Source organism: Protopterus annectens, chromosome 1.part0 (assembly GCF_019279795.1).
Source record: "Protopterus annectens isolate FY-2018-M chromosome 1.part0, PAN1.0, whole genome shotgun sequence".
NCBI classification, from domain to species: domain Eukaryota; kingdom Metazoa; phylum Chordata; order Ceratodontiformes; family Protopteridae; genus Protopterus; species Protopterus annectens.
The window spans coordinates 86,057,181-86,078,741 of record NC_056725.1 but is presented as its reverse complement, the minus strand read 5'-3'; the positions used below and the strand labels follow the sequence as shown (position 1 = coordinate 86,078,741).

At 36.4% G+C, this 21,561-nt stretch overlaps 1 protein-coding gene across 4 annotated transcripts in view; it reads right to left on the bottom strand.

The window, feature by feature from the left end:
• The window catches only part of EML2 (EMAP like 2), a 1,798,491-nt gene that overhangs the window by 516,898 nt on the left and 1,260,032 nt on the right, over nt 1-21,561 (bottom strand). For all 4 annotated transcript variants that reach the window (XM_044085260.1, XM_044085417.1, XM_044085337.1 and 1 more), the window contains one exon: nt 7,103-7,202. In XM_044085260.1, coding sequence (XP_043941195.1) covers nt 7,103-7,202 — 100 coding nt within the window. The remainder of the gene's footprint in view (nt 1-7,102; nt 7,203-21,561) is intronic.

Here is a 21,561-nt window from a genome sequence, read left to right as displayed (position 1 = left end):
AGTAGTTTTTTAAGGTTGAGCATCAGTTGTGAGTTGCAAAGTAATGTTTCAGTATCTTTTAAAGCTTACTGAGTATTTTTTATTTTATTTATTTATTGCCACGGTGGTGCAGCAGTTAGCATTGTTGCCTCACAGCAAGAGATTCTCCCGTTCGATTCTCGGCTGGAGCGCCTTCTGTGTGGAGTCTGCATGTCCTCCCCACAGTCGAGAGACATCTAAAGACATGCAGGTAGGTGTGTTTGTGAATGGGTGTCCCTTCTTTGAAGGTTGGGCATAAGGCTGGCAACTCAGCACCATAAAAATCCATTGCCAATCATTAGCAGACAGGAGTTCTGCTGTGGCAACCCCTAACCGGGAAAAGCCGAAAAAAGATTCAGTACCCAAAGCTTGTGACCACAGACAAGGATGGGGACGCAGTCTAAGTAATACATTTAGAGCTTTATGCTATGACTCACAGTGTTCCCATTGTGCTCCTTATTTGATTTGTGTCAGATTTCTCTCTACTTACACATACAACCAAGATGGCAAGATTCTTAAACTCCTTCACTTGGGACAGCCATCTCAAACCCCCCAGTACACAGCAGTACACTATTTTCTGGGACCAAACTAGAACTGGTTTCAAAGGTGATGATTTTCTTCCCAGACGCTTCTCATTCAAAAATATATCAGTGCATGCTGGCTGTCACAAGTACTTAAGGTCATGAGGACAACACTGTCTGCAAACAAAGATGCTGACTAAGTCCCCACACTGGACAGTTTGCAAATCTCAGCTGAAATCTGATCTACTTAGTCCACTGAAAATCATGAACAAGCGAGGAGATAAACATCTTATACATTTTAACTGAAAATCCAAGCTGCAATTTTCAGTTTCTGCAGTTTGTTAGTAATGGAAAATAACAGTTAAACAAAAAACAAAAGTTAAACTCATATTCACATATATAGTTCACTTTTGAGAAATGTTTTATTAAGAATGAGTTTTCTTTTAATTAGAGACATCATCATACTCTCCATAAATTACCAATATACAGCTAGTCACTGTAAACATTGAAAACAACAAAAAAAAAAAAGCCAGGCCTAAGCTTGACTTTGGTCACATTTGATAATTATAAACAAACTTATCAGGATCCCAGTTTTCAGACAAATTGTCTGGTTAAAAAAAATCATCAAAACCGGACTCGTGAAGTCTGTTTTTTTTTTTTTTTTTGTGCAGTCAGATTCAAAACAAAGAAGAATTCTCAAGCAATGAAAAAGCTTTATCATTAGGTCAACGGAAAAATAAGACTGAATGTTTTAAGCAGTAAAATCTATCTAGCGTTAACAAAACAGCTTGTTTTGTTGTTATGCTAGATAGATATTACTGCTTAAAACACACGTTAATTCCACTTATACAGACTAAATCTAAGCTGAACTGTCTTCTCTTTCTACATACATGGTACTTACTTATGACGAGGATTGAAAGGTGAAAACTGAAAACATACTCTTATAATGCAGACAGTGCAATTACCGCCACCCGTATTCTCTCCCCTTTTCTTTTAAGTACGGCTTATTAGTCATCATCAATCAGCTGCTCATCATGCCATGCGTACGTGCTTATTCCACCACTCACCAGTGTGGAATGGAATAATCGTGCCGAAATTGATACAAGAGCTCATGCTCTGCTGAGTAGTTATCTTCCTTGCACTATTGCTGAACATGCTATGGCCAGTGCACCATATGTGTCTGCTACCGGATTTCCTTCTAGCAGACCTGGCTTCAGAAAGTTTACCAAACAAGAAGGAAAGCAGTCAAGGGTTCCTCTGTTCTCAGGATAGCACTTAAACATTTGGATGAATAGGAGTGGATTCTTAAGGTAGGGGAATTTTTATGGAGAAAAGTAGTGAATTAATCTTTGTGCCTTTCCACCAAGTCATTGCTGTCATTTGGAATCTCTGGGAGTTATGTGGGAATTTATTTTGAACAGATGATAGCACCTTTTTCATGAGGGCCAGGGAAAATGTGCAAATATGTTAATTTATTTCTTAATTTTCAATATTTCTGTGGGTCTAAGTGTTCCGTTTGTGTTTCTGTGTATGACCTTTAAATCATGTGTGACTACTATATATTTTGGTGTCAGTTATATAAATTGTTTGAATCAATACAACTAACTCCATTTGCCAACATTCATTCAGTCTGAATTTGAGACTGTTTCTACATGTGGTATGAGTCCTAATATGAGCCATTTGAAAGGTTGTCGCATTCACTTCACAGTTATGGTCTAGCACCACTATATGTGCATCTTTATGCTTTAAATTGGAAATGAAATAGGTGATTACACTGTCTGTTCTTGAGACTGATAAGGTTAGAAGAGCATATAATGACCTAAATGCAATCTTCCCCTGGATCTGAAGTTCTTTTCCTAAAATGTTATGATGACCATCATTTGCTGTGGAAGCCACAGAGGTTTTCAATTAAAGGTTGTCTACCCCTGCCATTATTTTATATTTATGCCTAGGTAGTGATCTCAGTATGTATTATTTGCCTAGAATGCAAAATATAATTGAAGCATGGCAGTATCAATTTATGTGTACAGTGGATAGAATTTCAATGCCTTATCTTGTTTAATGACAGCATTTGTTTCTAAACAAATTACAAAAGATGAGCTGAAATTTATCTTGATAAGAGGGTGCTGAGAAACTTCACAGAAAATGGTTTTGGAATGGAAGACAGAGTTATGGAAGGTATTACAGAATAAATATTTATCTTCATTTACTGTAGGCATGGATTTGCATTTATAACATGCATATACTTTGAAATGTTTGCACTTCAGTTGTGGATAATAAATTTTAATTGTGACATAAATAGGCCATGTGATGTTGATGAGACACAAATGTGTCTCAGAGAGGGTCCCCATGCACTGGAACAAGCTTCCCATCCATGTGAAGCAGAGTCCATCCCTAGGCTAGCCCTATTTAAGCATAACGTTGAGTCTTTGAACAACAGGTGGGAAATTGGAAATCACCCTGTTGCCATTGCCAATGCACAATGCCACTTATCTGTTTTTTTCTGGACTATCCACACAAATCAAATCAATTCTCTGCTCTGGACTGGTAGTCAGGAAATTGGGAAAACACTGTACAAACTCCATTTTCTGTTTCACAAAAAGAAACAGACCATCAGTGTTTGTTACAATTGGCTGATTTACTATGCTTTTTTACAGAAAAGCATAGTAAATTGGCTGAAAGCAGGCATCCGGAACAGAAAAAGAGGGCGTTCCCATCAGCTGATGTCACAGTGATGTCACAAAATGGGCGTGGTGTTGATGGGAGAATGGGTGGAGTTATGGATGATGTGAGGGGCGTGACCTTAGTCCGGTTTTAGCCACAAAGGAATCTGGCAACCCTAATGAGTGGTAACTTGGAGCAAGAATAAAATGCATTATGTCGCACATTTAAGCAGTCTGCTTTGCTATTATGCAATATTATGTATCTCAAATTATTTTTAAATGAATAAATTTGTATGGAGCTAATCTGTCATTAGTGGTGGTGTTTGCAGATCATACTGATTTTCCTGAGAAGGTTCAATTCACTCACATTGTGATATGTACACACTCGAGCTAAAGTATATATAGCAATGTTTTCCCCTCAATATTACTGCAAGTTTAGCAATACAGATTCTGTCATTGAGTTACAGCATTTTCTGAATTTTCCAGTTCAGATGTGCAGGGTGAGGATAAATTCTGGGGTGCAGGTGTATGTGTGGTGTGTGTGTGTGTGTGTGTGTGTGTGTGTGTGTGTGTGTGTGTGTGTGTGTGTGTGTGTGTGTACAGAAACAGCCAATAATTACCCATAGCTGACCCTACAAATCACAGGCTAATATTTTCATACAGAACAGAGAATCACTTCAAGTAGAATCATAACATTTGAAATTGAAATATGAACTTTAATCTGAACAGTTAAAGCCTCCATCTTCGATGGAATTAAACCCAGCTTTTAGCAGTCCACTCTGGTTTACTAATAAGGCATGCTTCCAATACATCAGTAGAAGATGCGGAAGGATTAGTTTATACCATGCCATCAAGCATCATCCTCCAATGGCAGAATGTTCCTGAAAAACTCCACAGGAGAGAGAAAATTCTTAAAGAGACCACTCTAGAAACTGTGAGGCCTGGCCACCAAGTAGGAACCAAATTAACAGATAACGTTTGTCCAATCCACAGTATACCCATAAATGAAAACGGACCCCATGATTCAAAACGTCAAACACAAAGGACTACAATGGATAAAAAATATGATCAAAATCAATGATCATTTGCGAGGAAATGATTCAGAATCCTGATAAGAAATATTTCAGTCCTACAAATTTTCCAGAAGCTAGACTTAAAAAGTAGATAAGTAATAACTAGACAAATGATAATTGTCATTAACTTTTCTAAAACCGTACCTAGAAAAGGGCAGCTATAAATAGCTCTATGGTTGTGGACCATATGACTGAGTTTCTGAAAATGCGAACATCCCAGAAAACACAAAAAAATCTAACTTTTTTTTTACATTTTTACAAGAGGGCAAGCCCACCTGCACCCCCCACCCCTGCAAATTAAATATACCAACTCCAAGATCGCACTACAGGTGAGGAAAAGGTAAATTTTCCCAGTCCTTGCTATATCACAATCACCATTCAAACCCTTCATGTTTTCATAAACTATCATATGGTCTTGATCCATACTTAAATATATATATATATATATATATATATATATATATATATATATATATATATATATATATATATATATATACATACACACATATACATATGCATATACATATACATACACACACACACACACACACACACACACACACACAAAGAATTTGATATTAATCACAAGACCCTCTGCGTGATAGATGTACTACTTCTAGAATGGAGACTTTAGGTTTTGCACACTGACATCCTGAAGATGGACTACATGAGCACAGTCCAAAATCACTGCGGTGATGATCTTTTCTGATCAAATGCTGGTTGAAATGGCCAGGTAAAATTTCTCTGCAAAATGGTGAGAATGCCACTGAGTCAGGGAGTTACACACATTGAAGCACACGCACTCCTCTCACCACCCCTGATCAGACAGCCACTGCAACCACTGTGAGCCCGCAGATGCCTACTGTAGACATGATAGGCAGGATGTAGCAGGAACTTCTATATAGCAAGCGTGTCACATGTTCTTGAATGCCCACTTCTTACCTTCCACTGGAAAACTGGGCTAAGTCACCTAGACAGCCCATCCAGTCTGGGGATGCCTACCTGTTACCCCTAAAAGAAATAAACACACTGATGGGGCATAAAAAGGGGATCCACTGGGCAAGTATCTTAAGGAATTAAAACACACATGCACACATATATAAATACTTTCGTGACAGGTGTCTGGCATAACTCTGTAAAAAGAAAATATATGCAAAATGTTTACAGACTTGTCACCATACGGTATCTAATCAAAATAAGGCACACAGTAATGTTTTGTCTTCTGAGGAAAGCTAAATCATGCATGACGGGGAAAAGACGTTACTGGACTTTTGCTGAAGAAACCATAAATGGAATGGTCAAGTCCAATGAAAATGACTCCAAATATTAGAGCAGGATAAGAATCCTCTTCAAAGGACAGGTTGAAGTTTGATTTTATGCAATAATTAGCATATGTATGTATAAATCACCATTAAAGAACTATTTACAGCAGTCTTCCATTCTCAAATCTGAAAATATTTGGATTTCATCTATTTATTGATTTATTTTTTACTATGAAAGTCCATTTGGGAATTGAAATGCTCATTTCCAGTGCAGGCCTCGGGAGAAAAAAAAATCTAAAAACAAGGATATAAATTTGTTTTTGACAATTCAAAATAAAAATGGTTAAACATTTATAAAGTATTTCAAAGTAAACAGTCTTATTTAAAAAGCGTATCAGAATAAACAAATAAATACATGTTTTCAAGACACTGAGTAGAATCAAAAATGCTATATTAATACATTTGTATAGTATCCATAGTGGACAGAGTTAGGGTGGCATACTTGGTACAGTTGCATAGTTTATTAGTTGTCAAGTGATACTTTAGGTTAGATTTGAATTGTTGCAGGTTATTTAAAAGCCTGATATGGCTTGGAAATTTGTTCCATGCCCTCAGAGATGATGACAGAAATTTATGATCAAACTGGCATGCCAACATGTATGAATGTTTTGCTTCCATACTAAATATACATGCACACATCATTTGTTGAAAGGGTAGCACACTTTTCATTCCATGGGGAAAATAAAGGAAGGGATAAACAATTATAGATATAAACATGCAAAAGAGGGTAATAACAAAGACCAGTAAGAGGGAAGAACTAAAAGTGGGTCAGTCAATATACGCACTGCCGGTGACAAGAATTCTAAAAGTGGGTCAGTTAATATATGCACTGCTGTTGACAAGAATTCTAAAAGTGGGTCAGTTAATATATGCACTGCTGGTGACAAGAATTCTAAAAGTGGGTCAGTTAATATATCCACTGTTGGTGACAAGAATTCTAAAAGTGGGTCAGTTAATATATGCACTGCTGGTGACAAGAATTCTGAAAGTGGGTCAGTTAATATATGCACTGCTGGTGACAAGAATTCTGAAAGTGGGTCAGTTAATATACACACTGCTGGTGACAAGAATTCTAAAAGTGGGTCAGTTAATATATGCACTGCTGGTGACAAGAATTCTAAAAGTGGGTCAGTTAATATATGCACTGCTGGTGACAAGAATTCTAAAAGTGGGTCAGTTAATATATGCATTGCTGGTGACAAGAATTCTAAAAGTGGGTCAGTTAATATATCCACTGTTGGTGACAAGAATTCTAAAAGACTGTGCTGAAGGACAGGTGGATCAAAAATAGTAACTATTACAGAATCTACCATGGGCTATCACTGGTAGATAACATATGTGATCTAATACCCAGATACCCTAAAGATGATCAGAGCAGTTTGTGTAATACTGTGTCTTACTACATGTCCTAGTACAAGTGGTAGAATCAGTGAAATATGGTGACCAAATGTAACAGCATTAATTATGTAATATCATACAGGAAGAGACCTGTAGACACTAACCTTTACCCCAGATATAAATGTTGCCACTTGAATCTCCTGTAAGGACATCTCCATTCTCAGCAAATGCCAAGCACAGGACATACTTTGGTTTCTCATGTTTCTGTATTAGAAAAAGAAAATATCATTACAGATGTCGGTCTTATAACAAAGGAAGTTGTATCTTGTACACTGGATTACCACCATAAACACCTCACTGTATAGCACAGAGGGCCAATGTTACAAGCAACTATCATGTTATACTTCAGCAAATGGGTTAGATCATTTGGTTACCACTAACATGTTCTACTGCTGTAAACAAATGAATTAACACAACCACAGTTACTAACTCACCTCTGTGCAATCCGCTTAAGCCTAGAGAGATTCCCTGGTTAATAAAATGAACACAAGCTACAGTTCAACGCTGGCACAGCGACAAACGCGCGTATAGCTCTCATGTCCTTTACTAGTGCATTTCTGTAAGCAACAGTGATGCAAATGGCAATGGGTCTTGTTTCAATATGCAAGTCACAATACAATAAAACAAAGCCTGTTTAAGAAAAAAAAAATAGTTTCTTTACTCATTTGGTAACCAGGTAAAGTCTGTTATTGACTTTCCCTTTTTTGGACAATACCAGGGTGATCCAAATATGAGAACTAAAGGTACATACATCTGGCAGTAACCAACTCAGCTTTCAGGCAGAAATAAAGTACAAAAATAAGCAACAAAGGTGGCCAATATCTGTAATGTCAGCATGGTCTTCTGCAAGGTTAAGTAGGTTTCACAAGTTTCCCAATATCTGTGTTATGAATAAGCAACTGGAGACATCCACAGGAAAGCCATCAGAAGGGTGTGAAGTGGAAATATACGGCCAGAGCTGTGTTTGCAAGAAGATGGTTTGTTCCGAGTCACGCATGTCGTACCATTTACTGTAAGCTCTGCACGGTGCTGGGAACTGTTTCTGAGATTCCTGACACAATTATAGAAGGTTTTGGTTATCCTTTGTCTAGGTGGCTATTTTAACTCATACCTGCCTTTGGTTGACTTGATTAGGGTCCAGAGTTCCTTGTTAAATTTAATTTAGCAAAACCATGTTTGGCATTGTACTCCAAGATAAGTTTTTTCTTTTATTATACAGCCCATTTATATTTGGGTTCCACTACAGGGGTTAATTGTTGAAAACTGACATCGTATTTATTTTTTTGAGGGGGAACAGATGCTTCTATGCAGCCATTTACATGTGCATAGAATTTGGCAGCAAATGATTATGCATAAGAAGCAGGGCTATCAAGATGGAAGGGATTTTTAAAATTAAACAAGTCACCACTCAGTTTTAGTAGATTAGCCTACACATATCTGAATAGTGAGGTATTGTAGAAGCAGTCTGCCTTTCTTTGAGAAGGGAGTAGGGAGTCAGGCTGAAAAGGCATATATTTGAAAATCCATCTTAAACCTCAACAACAGGAAGAATCACCAAAGGTCTGGGTTGGAAGCCTTCTGCATCTTTTCTGATCCTGAGACAACTCTGTAGACTCCTGAAGGAAGGAAAACTTAATGCTATTAAGTGTACCACCAAAGGTGAGGTCCTCAGAAGAAGACGTGGAGGACAAGGTGTCTTCTGAATCAGAGTCATGGTATTTGGTACGAGGATGCATGCTCATACAAGTCAATTCCTCCTCATCAGAATAAAAGAAACCTGTGTCCCTCTGGGGAATGTTGTCCCTTTTTTTTTTCTTAGAGAGTGTTCTTACCACAGGTTCCTTTTCCAAGGAAGGCTGCTTGGATTTAATGAAATCCATGAAATCTTGTGTTGGTTTTACAAGGTCCTCTGGGGTTGCAGAAGCTAGCAATCTGGGCAGTGTAGGATGGGGCAACCCCAGATGCAGTTATGTTTTTATAGGCTTGGATCTAGCAGATGGCAAAGCCTCAGAACACAGATAGAAGGCCATGACCTTAGACTGGGTCCCATGAAGATTCCCCCAGTACATTTTGAGAGATTCTTCTCTCATTCTCATCTGAGACGTGTGTCAGAAGCTGGAGCCTGCAAAGCAGCACTGGTTCCAACCAATGCCCTTCTGGTTCCAGCTTGTGAGGATCTGAAAGGGGCTGATGACAGCAGCCTCTACAGGGGTTGTGCCACTGTGCAGAGGTTACGGGCCAAGGCGACACTGATACAGGGTGGTGTAAATATACCTTACCTGGATCAATAATTTTAAGCCAGGCTAGAAAGTTGGACACCCCCAGAGTGCCATTGCTGGACTCCCTGAAATCCTTCTCCTTAACATGCTCCTCTTTTTGCTTCCTATGGAGATCTGGGTAATTATATCATATGCCGAGGGCTAACACTACCTTCAGCTAGACATCTGTTCAGGGAATCAAGCCCCAAGCCCGATAGTCATGTTGTTACAATATGCCTAAAATTCAGTTAGGGATGTCGTGCTATGGGCCTAAGCAGAACAAACAGTCAGAGTAAAAGTCCCTGTGTACAATCCGTTTTCCATACTTAAGGCAGTTGATAACTTTAAATGACATTAATCAGAGGCACATAACAGGATATTTTTTAAGAGGAGGTTCACCAACAGGATACTTTCCTGACATGATCTCTGGTTTTCAGGCCTGACCAACTATTGATGCATCTGACAGCATTCTACAGCAGACTGACATGGCAAGAAAGAACTGAAGACAGCATTGGCTGAGGACACCTTTATGCCACTGACATCTGGTAGGGAAGGTGTCTACCAGCTGGGGGATGACAAAATTCTCTGGTAATCAGACTGACCTCAGTCTCTTGCAGGCAAGTATTCCCAGTACTGCAACAGTGACCAAGATGAACATCACGTGTTTCTCAAATACCATATAGACAACAGCAGTAATTTGTAATAATTGAGATTTCTCTTTTTTTTTTCTTGCTACTACTTTTTTTGCACAACATTTTCTTTATAAGTAGACTTGCTTTTGAGAGTTTGGTCTCATCAAAAAATCCTGTTTATGATGCTTACAGATGATTTCACACATGCTCAAATTAAAACTCATAGAAGAAATGTTTAACAAATGATTATTTATAACAGAAAATGTGTATCTTATCTACCAGTAAGTGCATGACAATCTAAAGTATAGTGACTCTAGCTTAATCCAGGTTTGTCCTTTAATAACTTTGTGTAATTCTGCCTCTCTGATTTTTGGAATTCTAGTCATAGCCTTAAAACTGATCATTTATAAAATGCCCATACTGCAGTAAAATCACTCAATCTCTGATTAATAGATGCCACAGTCTGAGCCTTCATTTTATCTTCAGATTAAAAATACAGAAGTTACACCACATGACTGTAATTACGTTTCCAGCATTGACATCACAAAAGTAGCAAAAGGGGTTGCTATTAAAAATTCAGAATCACATTCTCTGTTGAAATGAGGTAAAAATCAACAAATTTAAATCTTTAATACTTGGCCCCCAAAAGTGGAAGCAGAAGATATTGTTCCTGGTTCACTTCAAAGTTTTAGGCACTTGAATATTGTTTAGAATATGGTTTGTAACCAATACTCTTACTTTTCCCAGCTCAGTTGCGTGGATTAGTCCAACTAATGAAAGCATTTATTAGAACTGATAACATTTCCAGGAAATTATGCTAGATTGGGTACTCTCATCTGCAACAAATATTGCAAATAAGCCAGCAATGGCAAATGCTTTTATTTGTAATATCCCAGACTTCAGACGGTGGACTAATACCAAAATGAAAATGGTCATTATCAGTTAGAGCTACTGCTGTGCATCCTTTGTTCATGGCATTAACAAGTTAACTAGTTGCCACTTTCCCCTCTAAAACATAATGGTGTAGTTGAATTATTCACAAATTCTTTCAATATTATTCCTAACTCATAAGCACCCACCACCAGGTTCAGATGAGCAAATTCCTCTTTTCTGTATTAGATCACTTGTGTTAGAGTTCTTATGACAAAAATAAGATTAAACTTTGAAGCAAACCTATTTGGACAGAACTGATGAGAATTTTGAAAAGCTCTGAAAACTAAGAAATGAGTTTTAACTGGTCTCTGTATAAGAGCACAATATTTTACACACATCCACAGCATGGACATTACCAAAAAAAAAAAAAATCTAAGAAATTCTGGAAAATAATATTTTCTTGGCTTACTCTACCACTTGTGATGATTTGGCTCGATTGCTTCATAATTACTTCTACTGCTTCCATTCCATAACCCACTCATCCAGCTGTCTCGCAGCCAGTGATCCTCCATTCCCTTCTCTAAAACTGTCCTCTCTTTGTATTTGCTAGGTAAGAAAGTTGCAAAGAAATTTAAACCCCTCCTCTCTACCTTCAGAATATAAACATATTCACGTTTCCAGGGCATGAGTTTAAATTTGTAGTAGCTGAGAAGGTAGACAAAAATATTAGGGGTGGTCCCATGGTCTTTGCATCTGGAAAGGTGGGAGTTACATTGGCGACTACTTTTGAATGCCTGTAACTGGCCAGAGCTCAATGAGCATTCATCAGTTAGTAGTATCCAGAAGCTGAAGGGCTCAATGAGCATTCATCAGTTAGTAGTATCCTGACTCAATGAGCATTCATCAGTTAGTAGTATCCTGAAGCTGAGAGCACTAGCAATACAACGGTGATACTGGCATGCACATATAGTCTTAAAACAATCTTTAAATCACTTCATTCACAGGATTTTTAATACTTTTAAAACTTCATGTTGTTTTAATATTCATGCTTATTTTTAAACACCTGCATGCACAGTTGTTTTGGTTTGGGGTGGCACAATGTATTTATATAAGAATATCTATGCCTCTGCTTTATCACTTTAAGAAGGTTTAAACTTCCTGACGATTCAGTATCACATGAAGGAATAATCCTATTTAAGTTTGTACTCTAATGCCTTCATTGATCTGAAGAAGTCTTTTATTGTCACAAATATGAAAAGCACTTATTTTAAAGTTTACATTTTAAGTTATTTCAGAATAAAGTGGACTGTCTTTTTCTCTACGGTTGATGTACAGATTTTATTTTTACTCCCATGAGAATACTTTAACTTGCTGCTGAATCTACTGCTTATCCCGACTAAAATAGCCCTTATTTACTTTTACTCATTTCATGCAATATTACTTTAACGTAGGAAGTCCATAGGTACTTTATTCTTAGATCTCATGTAAGGAATTTGACAGGGTTAGCTTCACATATTCTGTTTATCACCTAAGTTATACAACCTTTCGAATCCTGCCTTGTGCTAGTTATCAAGCTATCTGAATGAATGAAATATCTCAAGCAGTGAAATGGAACCCATCAACTTCTCCCTCTTTCCATACATTCTAGACTTCTGGAAAGATCAAATCTTAGGTCCCTTTTCAGTCTTTTATGAATGATTTGTTCAAGAATTACATATAAAGTAATATGGTGATATTCTACTCATCTGTACCCAAATATGACACTATAAATATTAAGTTTATAGATATGTTACAATAAAATTCAAATGCAGATAGAGGAATGTGGTCTTCTAATACATCTATTTTTCATCTAATCAGCATTGTCTCTCTCTTTGGAGTCTTCAATTAGAATATAGACAAAATGTTTTGTTTCAAAGTCGTCCTCAACTGAAAACTTTCAAATATCCTTCAATAGCAGATGAAGTATAACACACACATTAACATGGTAAATCAAAACAAAAGAGCTCTTGGATGATTTATTAAAAATGACAGTGTCTAACGCACTCCTCCTTTACCTTACTTGCAAATCATGCTTTCTTACAAATTTAGTCTCTCCTTACTTTTTCCCTCTCACAGAAGTTTTTCTCTAATGACTTAAATATTCTCATATATTTATGCTTTATCCAAAATATACCCATCTGCCTTTTGCCATTAAAGCAAACAAACCACCCTCAGTTACATACTCATACCCCATCAGCCCAATTCATCAAATATGCTCCTTTTTTTCTACTCCTCCTACTTTTAACCACTTTGGCAAGCTATGCCTACTGCCCTACTCTGCAAAGACTGAAATAAACTTCTTCACATGCTACATACGATTTCCCAGAAAGTTTCATATAAAAAGTCCTTTGCATTTACCAAGTGTCATTGTAATGGCAATTTGCGTAATATATGATAACTATGCAACACCATGGTAGATAATTATGTGTATTGTTCCTAGTCAGTCACTATAGCTACATATCATGTGCATACAAGTACTGAGCATGTGCAAGAACAGTGCCATTTTGTACAGTCAGCCAGAGTGAATGCAGTCATGATTGGAGATGTACATGCATGTGTGTTTGAAGCAATGAGTGAATCAGTTAGCTTAAATACATGTCCTAATTATAGTTCTGGACACGTTTATGTACAATAAGTACAATAAAATAACCCATACACTTCTCCATTGTCTCTTTTGAATGCATGAGACAAGCAACATGGTGTCAGAAGTGGGATCCGAAGTTGAAGCAACATACAAGCCATGAGGCACGCAGTTAAAAGAGGAGGAATATACCAGAGTGAACTCACAAACAGGTCAGTGGTTATTCAAAGATACTCACAATTATTTCAATGATTTTTCAGTCACCAAATGTGTGGCAAAGCATTTAAAATATGCAAAATAATTACAAAGGTAAACAAAATGTCCAAAATTGTAATATACTGATAAAAGTATTCGAAATAAATACAAAAGTGTTCAAAACAATTTCTGAAGTGTCAAAATGTATGAAAAGGCTAAAATAACTGCATTTCTTCACAATGTACTACTTTTCCACATTAATTAAAACTATTAGAGGTGTCTGAAGTTTCTGGAATGTTCGCAGTGTTTGCAATGTCAAAGTGAAGCCTTTTTAAAGTGACTGTTACGCCCAAAAGCTCATAATTACAAGTACCTGGTCTATGTTTATGTTTAAAATGTATTTTGTTGTTATGGCAGAAGGCTTTTGCAGACCTGAACTGCTGGTGTTTGATAATACTGCTGAGAATTGGCAAATGCGTGAATGAGAATATATTTTTATACAGGCTGTTTTTTCTGATAAAGAAGCAGGCACAAAAGCATTCATAATTCTTAATTTAGCAGGCTCAAAAACCACTGAGAGGAAAAGATCATTTATGTATGCACCTGCAGTGTACGCAGGGGAGGGGGAAAACTGCCATATTGTGATACTGACTGAAATGCAGAAAGACCCCGAGTGCTTAAAAAGTAAATTGAAAGAAATGTTTTACATCAAATGAATATTACAATGGAAAGGCACATGTTTTACACAAGAAATCAAAAGGTGAAACTATAGCGGCATATTTTACTGACTTCAGAAATAAAGCTAAAATGTGCAAATCTGGTGATTTGTGATGAGTTGATAAAGGACAGACTTGTATGTGGTGCTAATGATGCAGTGAGAAAGATTTTGCTTTGAGACCGTGATTTAATGTTGAGCAAAGCCATAAAGATTTGTCACATATATGAACTTACAGAAATGCACAGGAATATGCTTACAAATGAGAAAAGCATGCATAAAGTAACTACCAGTGCGAATGTTAATAATGTACAACAGAAAGCGAAGATGAAAAAAAGATTAAAGCTGAAGGGTGAGGCAGTACCCAGTTTCAACCATAAACTGAATTGGGCCATGGCACCTAATCTTATTGTTAGTTAACTGTCATAATTGTGGAGACCACCATGAACCTAAATGAGAGAAGTGCTTAGCTTTTGGTCAGCAATGTCATACGTAATAAATGGAATCATTTTAAAAGGCTTTGAAAGTCTAAAGTGGCACATACATTTAATAAAAGACAGCATCCAGACAGCATCCAAAGAGGCAAGTAGATCAGAAAGAAAGCCATAAGTAAACTTATTATGTTGATGGTGTCTCTGTGATTGATGAAATTGTTAATAGAATTGATAATCAGTTGGCAGCAAAGGGTGAAATATTTTGTACTGTTCGGATTAATTGGAAACCTGAAGAGCTTAAAGTAGACACTGGATCCAAGTGCAATGTTATATCAGCACAAATGTTTGCCAAGGTAAAAGCTGATGAGAAACTTGATTCAGCAAAGTATGCAAAACTAGTTACTTATGGTGCTGAAGAGATTCAAACTCATAGTACAGTAGTAGTTCCACATGCCATTCTGCTGGGAACAGCTTTGAATTGCAGTTTTACATAGTCAAAAGACATGTGCAGTCACTGTTAGGCCTCAGACAGTTTGAAAATGGGACCGATTTCATTTAATAAGGAGGTCCACCATATAACTCTGAACAACCACTATAGTTTTACGCAGAATATTTTTTGTGAATATGCTATTTTTAAAGACGAGTTTGGTAAACGACCCAGCACATATTCCATGAAGTTAAACCATGACATAAGCCCAGCTGTCAGACCAGCCAGGAAGACTCTGGTAGCAATGCAGAGCAAATTGAAGACAGCACTAGACAAAATGGTAAATTTAGGTGAGATAACGCCAGTAAAAGAACTAAGTAAATGGGTATTCTCTATGGTCATAGCTCACAAGAAAAGCTCAGATCATATTTGAATATGTATTGATCCCAGAGATTCAAACAAAGAGCTTAAATGTCCTCATCATCCAATACGCTCAGTAGAAGTAGCAGCAGCAGCTCATATGCCAAATGCCACTATTTTTTCAGTCTTAGATGCAAAAAGTTCATTTTAGCAAATTTCACTGGATTACAAATCTTTATCGTTAAATACTTTCAGTACCCCATTGGAAGGTACAGATTCTTGAGAATGCCATTTGGGATAAATTCTGCCAAGTATTTCAACGTGCGATGGAGCAAATATTTTCAGGTTATCCATGTGCTATCATAGTAGATGACATTATTGTAGGGGGCAATGGTGAAGACGAACATAATAGAAACCTTAAGAAAGCTCTAGACCATGCACATGTAAGTCAGTCAAACTGAATCCTCAGAAATATAAATTCAAGATGAGAGAAGTTACTTATATGGGTCATTTGTTTACCAGTTCTGGCTGACAACCAGATCCGTTTAAGCAAGCAGCAATCCTTGAGATGCCAGTTCCAGACAATATCCCATCTTTGCAACTTTTTTTGGTATGATCAACTATTTAGGAAAGTTCATCCCAGACCAGAGTGAGGTTTCAGCACTGTTATGTGAGTTGACATGCAAAAATGTAAACTGGCCCTGGTTAGAACACCACCAAAAAGCATTTGATGTTCTGAAACGGAAAAATTACCAGACCACCCACATTGAGAAAAGTACTTCCATAAATAAGACAGACTATCTATGTGCTCTATATAGAAGTCTACCTCTATATAGGTAGCTCCCCACACAAAGATTCATATTGGATGAAAATCTTACTTTTTACCTGCATGTCCATACCTCGATCAAAAAGACACACCAAAAATTAGGCTTCTACTAAAGACATAAACATTTCTTAACTGCTCTACGAAACAAACCCTTGCCCTAACCTTTCTCCTGCCTTCAGTATTTTATGGCGCCCAACTCCTTACCAATATCCTTATTCAGTCATCCCTAAAAATAAGCTAGAATCCTGTTACAATGTTACAATAAATTTACCAAGTTCGCAACCAATGCCAAAATTCATCTATCACTGCTCATTGTTACAAATCACTCAACTGGCTTGAGCTAACACATCACCTAACATAACTACAAGTAACCATAGCACACAAAATTATTTACAATCCTTCAAACTGCCCAGCCCTATCTTCCATCCTACCTAACTACCACCCAAATAGGTCACTCAGATCTGAAAACCAATTTTTCCTGTAAATAAACAAACCAAAACCCCTTGCAGGTCAAATGCTCTACTTCTCACCAAACTATGGAATGCACTCAATTAGCTATCAGGACTACCAGTAACATCTCCATCTTAAAAATATTTCTGAAGCAATATCTCTCCACTCTCTAGCACTGTACATGCTCTAACCCATCTCCATAAAACTTGACTCCTCTTACTTATATCATATCACTTTTTTATTCTCTACTTCCATCTTCCTAAGACTTGACTCCTTTTACTAAAGTCATATCTCCTCTATATACTTTTCACCCCTCCTACTACTCTCTTGTGACTTCTAACATATATACCATTAGAAACTTATTCCGATTCTACCCAATACTACTCATTTTCACTCATAGTATCCACTGCAGAATTTCACTAGCCTTTCTTCTAATATACCTGCAATTATACCTAATAATGCTCCAACCTTAATATGTACCTTTTATTTATTTAATTGAACTGCCTGTGTTTTATATTATTCCTCTGTACCACCTACATTTGTGTTTATACTGCTTGTTACTAGAATGCTTCTTAACACAAACTGTACCAAATTTTATGCATTATTATACTAACAGATTTTTTGTGGAGCTTTTCTCCCAGGGCATCCACTAAAAATGGGTTCTCCTCGGCCCAGTGGACTTTCCCGGCAACCAAAATATTATGATGACACAAATAAATATTATGATGTTCACAAACCTGTAAGTCCTTCATATGATGCTTCTAAGTATGGTCTTGGTGCAGCAAGTCTTCAAGAAGGCATACCAGTAACCTATGCATCCAGAACTTTAACTCAAACTGAGATGCAGTATGTGCAAATTGAAAAAGAGCTTTTGAAAGTTGTTTGCATGTTTGAAGTTCCAAGATTATATTTATGGCAAAACCTGTACAAATACAGACTGATCACCAACCTCTAGTGGCAATTCTGAAAAAGCCAATACATACAGCTCCAGCACACATGCAACACATGACCTCTTAACAGACTTGTAGCTGCAATCAGTATTAGACTTGGGGGCTGTTACCTTTTTTCTTTCTTTACTGTATTGGAATTGCTATAAATAAAGTAACACATTTAGTGGTACAGCTTTATTCTAGCAGTATTAAGTGTACTCCTCCTACTGCCAAAGCAATATTGTGACAAATTTCTTCCTTTTGTAATAGAATATCAGAATAATAGTAGGCTTGAAAATTAGACAGTGCTAGCTGTTTTTTTTTTCTTTTTTATATACATTGACAGTAATATGTCTGCAGCAATTTGAAACTGTTGAAATCAGCTGCTACAACCACTTCTATTGAGTACTTAACTCTATTAGTGTATGAGCAGTTCTAACTTATATGTCCTGCATATAATTCTTCTGCTGGCTTGACAACTATAAACAAGAATGATTCTGTTTATTTTTGTACTTGATATGTTAGTAAGTTAAACACCCTTTAACTTTTGATATACCAATGGTTTCACCGGTTACATCCTAACCTGATGTAAGGTTTCCTTCTTCTTCTTACACCACTATTTTCCTAATAGACTTAAAATGTTTTAAATGAACTCCTGCTAAATTGCGTATAAAAATGACTGACTTATGGGACTTATTACCCTCATCAGATTAGTACACATTCAGATTATATATATATATATATATATATATATTTGTTTTAAAGTTAAGCAATAACTTTATGCGTCAGAATAGTACCGACTGTTATAGCTTTGTTATTGTACTATTATATTTCTTCTGCGGGAATTACCCTTATCTTGGTTTGGTTTAGCTAGGATATTTTTATCTTGATCAAGACTTGAAACATTCTAACTGCAGGTCCTTTTGTTTTCGTGTTCCAGCAAAGTATTTAAGTGGATATTACTACTGTTAAACTATGAGGTTCGATAATGAATTGTTAATAACTAAAAGGAGTAAGTTTGCACAGTTTGTAGCTGATGTTGGTTTACTTTTGGATCAAGCTAGGTAATTTTACCATCCCTCTGCTACTCACTTCTTTTACATTAGATCAAACTCTATTTCCCACTATCCAATAAATACCGTCACACTTTCACAGAGGGATGGGTGGTTAGGCACCTACGCAGGTTTTGGAAGTTTAGAAGTCACCTCATTTAAACTATCTTCTAACATAACAGCTTCAAATTTGCACACTCAGTCTTACTTTTATCACCCAACAACATTCCTAAAATAAATTCAGATAATGATTACAATAGATTCATGGAATATTAAGGGGCTATCAGATTAAAAAAAAGAAATCTAATCATGCACCTCACATTTCAAAATAAATCTAATAGAACTTTTCTACAAGAGACTCGTATGATCAATCAGCTTTGGGATAATGAAAGAAAGAGGAAATGGGTGAAACAAATAATTGCAGCAGGATACAACTCATCATCTAGGGGAGTAGCCATTATTATTAATAAATTTCATCAAGGAAAGATCACCTCCATCAAAAGTGATCCGCATGGAAGATGGGTTCTGTTTACCCGTTAACTATCATACCCTAAATAAACCTCTACTCATTGTTAACGTTTATAGCCCCTGTTCAAGCCAACATCTTTTTATCTATGATATATTCAATATTCTAATTAATTATCCAAATCATCTATACATCATAGGAGTGGATTGGAATGCTTTGCTCAGTCCAGACAAGGATAGGTCACATAAATAGACTAGGCAATCTCAACATACTACAGCCCTAGAAGAATTACAAAATACCTTTAATTTAATAGATCCCTATACAAAATTCCAACATGATAACTCAATACCTAGATTTACCTTTTTTTTCAGCCACACAAAACCTGGTCAAGAATTGACACCTTTCTAATTTCCCAAACCTTCGTTTCTTATAGACTAAACTACAAAGTCTCCCCTAGATCCATATCAGATCATTCCAAAATCAATATCTCCATTAACGAATCAATTTCCAACCAAAGATCCCCCTACTTCAACAACTGGACTGTAAATTCTAATATCATTCAAATACAAGACATAATACAGGAAATAAATGCTACCTTAGCCCAACTGGACAATGATCTTATCTCTAATCAAATCCCCTATGATGTGCAATGGGCTGCTGCTAAAATAGGTCATAAGAGGTCTCATTATTCAAAAATCATTGTGGTATAAGAATCTTAAACTCAAACTGGAGACTAAAATTAAAGATATTGAATTATAACTCCAGCATAAGTACTCAAAGGAATTAGAAGATACAATGACCAATTTGCAAAAGCAATTGCACAATCTCTACCTAAAAAATAGCTCATTTATAGAGATGAGATCGATATACCAATATTCAGAGTGGGCACAAATTCCCTTAAAAACCCTCGCCAGATTAATTAATATCAAAAATGGACCTCCTAGGATCAAGGAAATCAAGTACAAAGGACAGTTAAAATATAAAGACCAAGACATTATAAACACATTTGAGGTGGTTTACAAAAATCTATATAATCTACCAAACTCTCTCTCTACAGACAAATTTGAAGAGTTTATTCATAAGCTAAAATTCCCACAGCTTGCTGATTATCAAAAGAATCTGTTAAAATAACCCCTGCATTTAGAAGAAACCAAAATTGCAATCACTAAACTTAGACCAGGTAAATCTCCTGGCCCTGATAGATACACAGTGGAATTCTACAAAAACTTCTCTCAACCTATTTCTAAAATATTATTAAAAGTATTTAACTACATAATCCAATATGGCATAATGGACAGATATTTGAACAACTCAAAAAAAATCTTAATTCTTAAACCAAACTCTGACTCACTAGACCCAGCTAGCTATAGGCCAATTGCCCTTATCAATCCTGAACTTAAGATTCTAGCACGTTATTGCAATATAGAATGAAAAATATACTCCCTTCCATTATCTCGCATGAACACATGGGTTTCATGCAGAATAGACAAACATGTGATAACACTCTTCTGTTAGATACCATTATAAGACTTCTAGACAATGGTAGACATCCTAGATACATCCTTACTGCTGACCCAAGCAAAGCATTCAACAGAGTAAACCTAAACGTCTTATTTAATGTTTTGCCCTCCTTTGGAATCCCACATGAATTCATAAAAATAATGAAAGTACTTTACCAAAAAGCCTCCACTACCATTCAAATTAATAAACTCAAATCCAACCCTATCCCCATCTCTAACAGTACAAGACAAGGATGTCCCTCTCTCCCTACCTTTTTAATCTTTACTTAGAACCCTGGCTCATATATATAGCCCCCAAAAAAACTTTCACCATATACTAAAAAATTTAAATATAAAACTTTTATATTCTGCCTTTGCTGAGGATTTAAATTTATATTTTGAACTCCCTAACACTGACCTCCCAAAAGTACTAAATTCACTAGACTCCTATTCTGATATATCCAATTATAAAATAAATGTGAGTAAATCATATATATTCCCTTTAAATCTTCTAGGCCATAAATAATTCTACTTTCCAACTAGCGAGTTTAAACCCAAATACCAGATAAAATACCTAGGCATAATTTACACCCCTAACTTTAATGAGATCTTTAAGAACAATTTATTACAAACATGGTCAAACATTGAAAATTATATCAAAAGATGGAGAAATATTAATATGTCTCTACTATCAAAAGCCAGTGTGGTCAAAATGAATGTCCTACCTAGAATTCTCTTCCAGCTAAATGCTACTTTCTTAATCATCCCACAAAAATTCTTTATGAATGTAGAAAAAGCCATATCTAAATTCTTGTGGCATCCTAAAT